Raw genomic sequence first — 11,445 nt, forward strand, 5'->3', positions numbered from 1 at the left:
GAATCTATGTATCTCCCCCCCCCCCCCTCCTCTCTCTCCGATGAAGAAAAAAGAGTAGTGGTAGGGGATAAAAACAAGAAAAGAATGGGTTTGAGAAAAAGAAAGAAAAAGTTACCTAAAGTAGCAAATCAAACGAGGAGAAAAAAATGGATGATGGAAAGGAATTTTAAATGTGGGAACCAAGAAATGTAGAGAGAGAAAGGAGAGGGAGAGGACGAAGAGAAAGAGGGAGAAAGGGTTCTGAACTAGCTTGCATATAGGATTGCATGACATGATCGGGTGAGCGCCAAAATCGGTCACCAGAAGAAGCTTGAGAACCGGGATCATCAGTAGGTTCCCCCCGAGAGCTTCAAGCCAACAAAACAAAACATAACATAACAAAAGCCCACGTAACATCAGAGCCAAAAACTCCTCTACTTCTCATTCTACACATGTCTCAGTACCTCCCCGTGTCAATAATGCCAGGTGTAATATTCATGTGGCCCAGACAAGGCAGCAGTCACTGTAACAGGCGGAGCAAGACAAGAATTGATCTTATATTGCCAGATGGCGCCATTTTATTTGAAGATTTTGCTACTCCTGGCTACAACAGAACTCCAGCTCTCTTCAGTTTCAAGCCTCTCAAAGTCAAAGTCAAAACCCCCGCCATAACACTTGGAGGTTTATCAAACCCCGCCGCAGCACATTCGTGTCGATGAAACTTTATAAAACTCTAGTTCTTGTATCCACGTACTCGTATTTTCGTATGAAAAATAAATTTATTTTTTCAATTTTTCTATAGTCAGATCTTTTATATCAAAACTAAAAGATTCATATAAGTTTTACTTGTGGCAACCTTACACACGTGGATTGGTAATTTTAGTAATTAAAAAATATATATCGTGTAAACCATCAACTTGATTCTTCGAATTATATTATAAAAACACTGAAGCCAGGGATAATTCACTACTTAATTCATTTAATTGTTTTTTGGACCTGAAATTTGGATATCCCTGCAACTTCAAAAAAAATAAAGCCATACCCAGTCAAATCAATGTGAACCTGCGATCTAGGCTGCCATGGCTATTAATCATAAAAAATAATCTATTTTTTTAGCTGATTGCTGTGGACAACACTGGAAGAAGGAAATGTTGTAACATGTGCTGAAACGCCCCGCACTTTTTTTTTTCCTTGTTTTTTTTTTTTTCTGATTTCATTATTCTTTGCCCACATGAAGGTATAACTTGTTAAAATTCAGGGCACATTAAAATACAAGGGACCGAATTATAAAACATGGAGGAATTTCATGACTGGTTCAAATTTCATTGTTATTCGTACTTTCTATTTTCAACCTTAAAAGTCCATAAAATATTTAAAAATTAATTTTAACTAAAAATTCATTTTCCTTGTGTTGTGGCCCTAGATTTTAGAAATAAAAAAAAAAGTAATTGAATTACACGAGAAGAGATAAAGCCATCCGTTAACATTGATTATAGAAATTAAAAAGATTTATCTTGATGTTAAAAAGTTTTATTTGAGACAAAATGTTTAAAGATGATTATTTTGAATATTGATATTTTATAAAAAAAATATTTAAAATAAAAAATAAAAAATTTATCTGGTTTGGTCTTGTATTCTTAAATTATTTTTTGGATTTTTTATAACTTGATAAATTGATTTTTTATGTTATGAAAAAATAGATTTTTAGTCTAATAAATCAATTTATAATTTTTTGGCCATCAATAGTAACCGCAAGCTAAGTAATAATAAATAACTTATTATTTATTTTTTTAAAAAAAATAAACAATTGGTCATCCATCTTATACCACAAATAAAAAGCTTAAACATGAGATTTTGGTATAAATGCCAACTCACCTAGGTTTTGTTTCAAGACCTAAGTGCACTAAGCCGCTTAGAACATACTCGCATATGTGATTTTTTTTCTTACTAAATTATATTATTTAACTTTTTTAACACCTAGGTTTTGTTTCAAGACCTAAGTGTACTAAGCCGCTTAGAACATATTCACATATATGATTTTTTTTCTTATTAAATTATATTATTTAACTTTTTTTAAAGATAAAGAATTCTTTTATTTTTGTTGTCATGTATTTTTTTTATTTTTTTAAATAATTATTATTATTATAACATGTTATGTAAAGAATAACTTAAAAAAAAATAAATTTACTTCATCCAATAAAATTTACAAGTTAGATTACAAGTTTTACAAGTGAAATCATAAAATAAAATTTAATCTAATATATAATATTTTAATATATCTAATCAATTTCCGTTACATGTTTCATTTCATGTGGGGTTAATTTATTATAATTTTCTTTTTAAAAGGGTAGCCACATCTCAAAATTAAGTAATACATATGATAAATTAACATATCATTGTGTCAAAATTATTTTTAATCCACTAGAAAAATTTACCGTAACACAATGCGGTACAGTAACATAACGAATTAACGATAGTATAAATAACCTCTTTTATTTTGTTGTTTTTTTTTCCTTTCAAATTTAAATCCGTGGGCAATGGGCCAACCCACAATCCAATTTCAAGGTCAACAAAAAGGATCCAACATCTACAAAAGCCCAATTATAATAATAAAATAAAGTGAAATCAAATCCTACCCCATGAACAAATGAATGGATAGTGTCATCATGATGGCCCTCCTACCCTCGGCTCCTCCTCCTCCCCCACCTCCCCCCCTCCTCTCACCAGCAAACCGCAGTCTCCATCCTTCCTCAAATGACACTCTCATAATGCTAACATGCAGCCAGTCACCATACCATCTCTCTTCCCTCCTCAAAAACAACGCAACCGTCCCAAATCTTTGCCTAGCAAAGACGACAATAACAACGACAACATCAAAAGACAGTGGTCTTCTCTTCCGACAAAAACTAACTTACCTCACAAACCTTAAAATAAACACTCAAAAAGCTCTCACTCTAAACCCAAACATCCGTTCCACTCCTCTCTCTACTCTCCTCTCGATTGAAAACTGCCTCTCCTCCATGGGCTTCCACCGTTCCTCCATTGGCCGCATCCTTGACATGCACCCTTGCCTCCTCACCTCTGACCCCCACCTCCACCTCCACCCCACCTTCGATTTCCTCTTAAATGAAGTCGAAATCCCATTTCCTGATATCTCCAGGTCAATCAATCGCTGTCCCAGATTGTTAGTTTCCAGCGTGTCTAATCAATTAAGGCCTGCTTTTGTTTTTCTAAAAGAGTTGGGCTTTGTGGGTCCACGTAAGTTAAACTATCAAACTACTTTGTTGCTTGTTTATAACGTGGAGAGAAGTTTGATGGGTAAGATTGAGTTTTTGATGGGGTTGGGGTTTGAGTTTGTCGAGGTTAAAAATATGGTTGTGAGGGCTCCTGGGATTTTGACTCTCAGTGTGGAGAGGAACATGAAGCCTAAATTTGAATACTTTGTGAGAGAAATGAAGGGGGATTTAGGGGAATTGAAGAAGTTTCCGCAATTTTTCTCGTTTAGTTTGGAGAGGAAGATTAAGCCTAGGCATGGAATGTTGGTGGAGTATGGGTTGAAGATGCCATTGTCGAGAATGTTAAAGGTTAATGACGGGGAATTCAACGCTAGATTGTTTGAAATGCGGCTGAGAATGGTTGAGGAGAGTTAACTTGATCGGATATAATCAGTAAGTTGATTCATTGCTTGCTTGCCTGTGTATTTTGATCGAGTATTATGTGGGATTTGTGATGTATCGTGATAGTTTTACATGTGGGCATGTTTTGAGTTTGTGTTGGATAAGGCTGAATTTTTAAGTTGCTATAGATTTGATTGAGATTTTATGTTGATTACGTATCCTAATTTGTGTTTAGGACATAGAAAATTGACTTATGTTTACAAGGTTTGATGCATTTTGTAGCGTAGTTATTATATAGGTTATACTTGAAGATTAAAAGAGAAACATTCAAAAAAACGAAAATATACAACGTGTGCAGCAGGAAGTTATGCTTAGCTATGCACGATAAACTTTGCTGGGATGTGAAAATTGTCTTTCTGGTTCAAGTGTGAGTGTCGTTCATACAGATTAAGGAGCCAAGATGTCGATAATTAAGCCTGTAGTTAACATTGGTTTGGTGTGTTGCGACATAGTCAAGCTTTAAAAAAAACCAAGCACTTTGTGATGTTTTACTGTGTAAATCTTTTTCCACTACTTGTGCCCTTTTGTGGACCTTCTAAAGGCACTTGATATCCTATACATCATAAATCTCAGTGATATGAACCCTAAATCTCTCAGATTGGGAGACTCCAAGGATTAATTTTATTTCTCAATTTCTGTTTCTGAAAGGAAAAGTTTAAAAAACAACTGAATTTGCTAGTGTTGGGAGGATTTCAAGCCATGGTTTTAAGCCTACAACAACGTGAGGAATAGGCAAGTCTGTAAGAAAGTCCTGCAATTTTGTCGTAACATTCAAGAAATACAAGTGTACCATTGTCCTGCTATTCATACGTGGCCTGCTGGCCATAGCTTATACCACAGCCATCAGTTTTCCTAGGTAGTTGTAGTTTTCTGACTGTCTCCTATCTAGAAATGTTGTGTTTCTATCCATTTTTTTTCTTTTAGGAATGCTATCACATTGTCTGCTATACACTAGAACTTTTAGAAATTCGAGAAACTCCAACACACGTATTAAAGCATGTTCCACTTGCTGGAGAACAGAGACGGTTCTGCAAATACCAGAATGCAAAAACTAAGTTCTGCAGATGTACTCTAGCTTTACCATTATAACATCTTCAGAATTCAAGTCTTTCCAAATCCTCTCTTAGCAATACAAGAATGCCCTTTCATATTGCTAAGAGAAAAGGCCAACAAATGAACTCCATGAAAGAGCACAACCTGCAGAAACTCGATCATAATTTTTTTAAGTTTTGCTAGATATCAAACTCCAGAAGCTCCGAACTTATAGTTCAGTTGTGCCTTTCAACATGCTCAGAACTTCTATGGTAACATGACAAACTTAAATTTGAGAGTCTCCGTGCTTACAATGATGCCCTTTTGAACTTTTGTTCTGTATTTTTAACTCACGAGTCATGACTAATTTCTGCTGCTCCCTGATGTCCCCTCAACTATTCCTTAACTGAAGCAACAACTCAATCCCGGATGCACCCTACACTCCTCATCTACCTCCCCCAACAGATCAATGTCCTCGAATGTGTTCATTATCCTCACTACGATTTCACCCTGATTGCATAACCATCATAACCAATCACAACCCAACATCCATGTCTAACCTCATGGAGACTAAACCTTCTACTACTACAACAATGTTGCTTATCAAATTGCATGCATGCACTATCAATCTACATGTCTTGTGATAGAAGGCAATGGCTTGCATTTCGTCTGTTTGGGATTGCATGCCCCTTATAAAAATTCAATAAGCTCTATGGTTCTCTTCACAGTTGTTCCTTTTTCATGCAAGCTCCATTAGGTTAAATGAGTTTTTCTTCAAGGTTTAGCTGCTTAAACTTGAATTCTCTACCTAGGGCCAGCTGAGCTTCCCTCTAACATCAAAATTGAGTTTTATATCACTTAATAAAGCATACAGTCATTTGTTCTTTCTTTCTCCCTTCCCTTTTCTGAGGGATGAAATGGAAGTTGGAGCACAGAGTATCTTTTGAATTCCCAAAGTTTTTCTTTTCACTTTTTGTTTCCGTGATGTCCTCGGCTGCCTGCTTTGCTTCTACTTAAATTATTAATTTCTGTTAAAAGTTATTTGGTAGTAGTTCTAAGAATGCAGCTTTGGATTGAAAGATTTTATCAGCTCGACTGATTAGTGATTTCCCATTCATATCACAGATGCATGTGAAAGTCTTATAATTTGTTCTGCTTGATTTTTTGTTGAAAGATTTGGTTTATTAGAGAGACCTTAATGTGATCTCTCTTTATCTCTCTAATCAGCAGATCCACACTTGACTCACAAAGCAAAAGTAGAGGGTTCAATGTTACCTTTTCATCTACTATCTATTAAAAACAGTTAACAAATAGTCAAATTACTCACATCTCGCATTAACTCAAGAAATTGGAAGGAACAAAACCTGCCAGAATACCCAAAATCGCCTTTGGTGTTAAGCTGCTATGGATGAATGTGTATTTTGGGTGTTTTTGGCAGTTTTTTTCCCCTCTAATGAAACATGTCCATGGCATGCTAATAATTTGATGTTTCTGTTAACTATTTTTAACAGAGATCGGACAGAAGGGTCATATTGGAGATATTTGTTAACATTAAGGGCAAAATTGATTCCCTGAATTGGACGTGGTAAAATTGAGAATGAACTAGTAGGCAAGGGGCATTTTTGTAGTCAACCCCTATCCTTATTTATCTCTTCTGTTAATGGCACTACCCGCAGTTGCTGATACACTCTAATTGTCTGATTCGGTGAAGTGTTCATATAAATATTAAACTAGTTCAGTGTGTATCAATCCAGCTCCATAAATTCTTTCATCATTACGAGCGATATGACATGTGCACATCATTGAAGTATTTGGTGTGGATTTTAGTTATCTCTGGTCAAGCTTGATTTCTCAAAGAGACTTGAAGCATAAATGGTCTGCTATTCCTGCATTTTGGATCTTTCATTTGTCCTGAACAGTGGTTTTTTCCTGCGTTATAAATATCTCATTTTAGGGTTCTTGCTGACCAGGTAGCACTAAACACAGATTAAGTGTTACCAAAGATTGATTAAAGGTTATGTTCATGGTGCATGATTGTGTTGTTAAATCTAATTACTTATCTTACTGGAGTCTGCATGAACTTTGCAAGTATCCCTGCATTGCTAATTTCCATTCATCTTCATTGTAGACAATCAGCTATCCAACTTATGTTGCTTTGGTGAAGACTTTGAAGGTATTAAACCACGTCCAGTGTCCTATTCTGTTTCCTATTGCTCTTGGATTTACATAATTCTGGCTTTTATGGTCTTGATCTCTATTGCTGACCATTTAGTCTCTTTATTCAATTTCTGAGCCTTCTGTAAGAGATCACGAATAGAAAACTGGGAATTATGGCGCTGCTGCATTTGGTTCAAACATTATTGCTATTTGACATGAATAAGTATTTGACACTGAATTTCTTTGACTAACGATCCTTTGTTTTGACCTACTGCACCATTTCATGTTGTTGGTAAGAAATTAAGGTTCAGAAAGATTAACTGATTGCCGTCATAATCATCTGGTGTTTTGAAATTGCTTTACAGGCTGTTCAATGGATGCCAAGAATGGCATATCTTGGACACTGTGCCTTGTTGGTGGGGCCTCTGCATTGCAGCAGTTTAAAGTCACATGGTTTTCTGTAGAAATTCTGTCCTTGTTATTCTTCTATTTCTCTCTGGGCAATCACTATACATGAACTCTATGTCGATCGTCTTATTATGTAACATTGACCCACATCTTGGCATCCACGAAAATTTGTTTTCGTATCTCTTGGTATCCTTGAAAACTTGTTCTCTTTTATCCAAAGAGAATCTTGTATTGTCAAGTCTTACTCAATTATGTTTGAGCAGGTGCAAAGATGAAAATAAAGGAGAATAACGCATTCTGTGCTTGGCAGGCCTCCTCTTCCTTCCTGATCAAGTGTTAATATGTTGTGGGACCTAAATACTGGGAGCATTGCTGAAGTTCTATTCAGTTTGAATACAGGCTCAAAATCTTGATATCCATCCTCGGTAATTAGATGGTTGAGGGAGGAGCTTATGCATGACAGCATGGGGACATCGATCGCACTACAGGTGACTGATAAAGCTGCACAGTTATCTTAAAGTAAGCAAATACCCTGTCTATGAATACAGTTCCAGTGGATGCATGTTAGCCAAGATGAAAGAGGTTACCTATAAGCTATATCCCAACATGGGCTAGCCAATAGAGGTGGAAAGGATAGACATACGGAGGAAGCTTTGTGAATTTACCAAACTGTTGCAATTAAGCACCGCGAAGGGTGTTTAAGCAACTGACTGCTTTGGATGCAATGTGGCAGAAAGCTGCTGCTTGCAATTCCATCTGTAGGTTCTGATATATTTCATCATGTGATAACAAGTTATTAGACAAGGGGCTGGAATTCCTTCAGGATGTTTGGCAGTGAAAAATGGTCCAATGTGTTTGGACATACAGAGAACTATACATATCTCATTTCATTGCATAAACTAATTAAATAATTGAATTTTGTTCCAGTACAAACTACAAAGGTTTTCCACCTTCGTTTAATCCAACTCCCCATGTTGTTTTCTTTCCGAGCTTCCAAACTTGAGGTTATGCCTTGGTGAGGTAGCACCCCGACTTGGGCCACGGGCCATATTCATGTGTTGATATGGATACAGTTTGAAAATTGTCGGGAGTCTTTTTCTAGGGGAAGGACTTCCTTGCTTGCCTCATTAATGTCCGTGAATTCACATGAGGCATCGTGTTTAAGAGTTTCCCGCATCTGTCTGTGTCTGCCTCAAGACTGGTGTTTTCTTACCAAATACGTGAAATGCGGGGTCATGCATTTTGATGTTTAGGATTTTAGATGTGTTCATAAAATCACTAGCTAGGCTTTAACCATTTATTTTTTAGGCTAAGATAATTGTAAAGAGAGGTAAACGATTCATACCATGCACACGGAATAAGAGATAACGACGCTGTGTAACTTTGCGGGGCTTTATGGATATTTTTTCATTTAAAAAGTTCTTAATATCATCACTAAAAAAAAAGGGCTAAAAAAGACAAGACCATGGCCTCAAGTCAGGGAAACAGGTCCGTACCATTTGATGTTTAGACTTCACGACCCTAATTAATATCAATGGGTCGTCTTAATGGATCTACCAGAAGCCAGTTTTCTGGATTGATTGTAAATATTTAATTTTCTCAGTTGCACCGAGGGAGTCAGAATTTTGGTACGTAGCAGCATGAAATTAAGCTGGTCAAAGCTCTTTCTTAATTAGAGCTAGGACAACCTCAGAAATAAATCACGTGGCCAAGACTTTTTACCTTTCTCTTTAAAAAGACAAGCATATAATAAAATTATTTCTCTAAATATACATTCTATTGATTAATATTAGTTTTCTTTATTTATATAATACAGGATATGATATACAGGTGTGCTGAAGGGGACAAATTAGTCCATTAGCGCGGTAAATAACACAATAAACGTAAAAATTCACGGAAAAAAATCGTTTGATTTTTTTTCATTAAATAGCATGCTTTTACCTTTTTTTTTATTTTAAAATCACAACAATGTAAAAATATAAAATTTTAATTGTTTGACTCAGCTAATATACTAGTTTATAATAGAGCTAATATACTAGTTTATAATAGTTAGTGAAATATGTCAATTAATTCTAAAAATAACAAGAAAAATCTTTAAACCATCAAAACCATAAGGTTTTGATGAGATTTTTTATATTTAAAGATTTGACGGTTCATATAGTGATGCAATGGCTAGTATAGAGAAAATAACTTTTGAAAGTTCTTATAATTTTTTTATCACGGTTCAATAATTAGATTAAAAGTAATTGTTTTTAGATATGTTTTTTTGGTTTGAAGCAACTAGATCTCTCTGGAACCTAAACCTGTTATATTAGTACATGAATGTATATGTTAGGCCATTAATGTAATTTATTTGGGATATATTTTTATTTAGTTATAGGAGATTTATATTTGCTTGTTTAGAATTATCTATTATTAGAAGCTTGACTACATCATTCATATTGAAAAACACTTTATAATTACCTTATGATTAATAATTTTTTGAGATTTTAATTATAGTATATTTTAATATACTTGTTAAAAAAACATATTGTGACTTACAAAACACATTTGAAAAAACAGTTTATAAAATTAAAATTTTAATATAAAATAATCAATTAATTAATACAACTGAATCTAATTGGCCGACTGATCGAAGATGAGTAAATTTTTTATCCCGTTGTGTTTTAGAAGTATAATAAGGTAAAAATATTCTATTTTACTAAATATTTTTTAAATAGAATTATTATTATTATGCTATTATATATATATATATTTGATTAAAAAAGGAAGAAGTTGCAAACGGAGCAGGAAGCGTTGGGTCTGCTATGTTATGCAAGTAACAGCAAACAAGGGGTCTACGCACGTGGACAGTACAATCACTTGTTCTGGGAGGAACAAGAAACTATTGCTACTAAATAAGTTGATGATCAGGACAGACAATTCCTCTACGTGAGTAAAGCAGTGTCTATTCCCTAATCAATGCAAGAAAATCTCTTAGAAAATCAACACCCTTGTCCTTTCTATCTCTCACTCTCCTTTTCACCTGTGACTCACCCCCCGTGGCATGCACAGCTAATTTCTCCCATCAACAAGATGAATATTGCCTGGGTTCTAGCCATACTGTAGATGGTTAGAATCAAGCGGTTTTTTTTTATGATTTTAAATTGTGGTTGCTAATATGATAAAAAATCAATTAAAATATATAAAAGTTAATATAGATGGTTAGAATCAAGCGGTTTTTTTTTTATGATTTTAAATTGCGGTTGCTAATATGATAAAAATTTATATGGTTATTAATTTTAGAGTTTATAAAATTAATTAAAATATGTATAAATTAATTCGAATATTTATGTTAATAAAAAAAATTAACTGGCATGCCCCTAAGGCTAAGGGCCTTGCCTTTTCCCCCCCTTCAGTGCCGTTCTGACCATATTTTTACTTGGTAGTCCCAGGAGTACTATCGAAGTCAGGACCTTTAACACAGGGAGGAGATAAACTAGTGGGTCGTTCTCAGCCCTCCCTGTCTTTCAAAGAGTTTTACGAATGCGAGAGAAATGGGGACTCCTATTTCACTCTCTTCAACAGTTCATCCATACCATCCATTTGCTATGTGCAGTTGACATCTTGCAGATCGAGGAAAAGAGTGGGGAAACCAGATTCATTTACCATATGAAGTATGAACTTTGTTCAAAGAAAGTCATCCCTTTCTGAAAGGCCTTTTGTGGGTCCTGATCGTTTCTGTGTATCAGCAATTGTGTTACTACTGATCACTGACTATGAAGCCTTGTTATTATGACAGTCTAACTCCTTTTACTTTAATATCTATAAGTGGCACAATAAGTCTCTCAGGTCCATACCGTGTCTGGGTAATTCATGTAAAACTCAGTCTAAGAACCACCCTCTCCACACGGCAACCTTTTTTCTGCTGACTTCAGTTTTCTTTATAGCTAGGGCTCTAGCAGCATAGCTAACTGCGGTCACTTGTACTGCAACCCCTGCTCTTTATTACTTCTGTTTTTTTAAAAATAATATTGGAAACTGTCACTGTCATGATATTATAAAAAATAATTATAATCTCACAATTGACACGTTTTAAACCATGTAAACCAGCTTAATCAAGCTTCAATTTAGTCTCATTGAGATAATTTCTTTGCCTTGTTTAACTTTAAATTCGATCAACATCATGTATAGAGTTACTGTGTTTGGTTTT

General features: G+C 34.9%; 2 protein-coding genes across 15 annotated transcripts in view; one reads left to right on the forward strand and one right to left on the reverse strand.

The window, feature by feature from the left end:
• AGL30 (AGAMOUS-like 30) overlaps positions 1–363 on the reverse strand; it is a 5,907-nt gene extending 5,544 nt beyond the window's left edge. For both annotated transcript variants that reach the window (XM_011014865.1, XM_011014858.1), the window contains exon 1: positions 116–363. In XM_011014865.1, coding sequence (XP_011013167.1) covers positions 116–327 — 212 coding nt within the window. In that variant the 5' untranslated portion in view covers positions 328–363. The remainder of the gene's footprint in view (positions 1–115) is intronic.
• Positions 364–2,615: 2,252 nt separating this feature from the next.
• Positions 2,616–8,214, forward strand: EMB93 (Mitochondrial transcription termination factor family protein). 13 transcript variants are annotated; one of them, XR_840723.1, is made up of 4 exons: positions 2,616–3,647; positions 6,817–6,861; positions 7,517–7,559; positions 7,642–8,214. XR_840723.1 is itself a non-coding variant. In XM_011014919.1 (2 exons), exon 1 carries the CDS (start codon positions 2,631–2,633, stop codon positions 3,627–3,629), a length of 999 nt encoding a protein of 332 aa, XP_011013221.1. In that variant the 5' UTR covers positions 2,616–2,630; the 3' UTR covers positions 3,630–3,647; positions 7,517–8,214. The 13 variants fall into 13 exon arrangements, 3 of the variants coding, with proteins under 3 accessions (XP_011013221.1, XP_011013207.1, XP_011013228.1); XR_840725.1 differs by having other exon boundaries at positions 7,653–8,214; XR_840716.1 differs by having other exon boundaries at positions 7,517–8,214.
• Positions 8,215–11,445: the final 3,231 nt, after the last annotated feature.

Source organism: Populus euphratica, unplaced genomic scaffold, assembly GCF_000495115.2.
Source record: "Populus euphratica unplaced genomic scaffold, PopEup_1.0 scaffold5.1, whole genome shotgun sequence".
Taxonomy (NCBI): Eukaryota; Viridiplantae; Streptophyta; class Magnoliopsida; order Malpighiales; family Salicaceae; genus Populus; species Populus euphratica.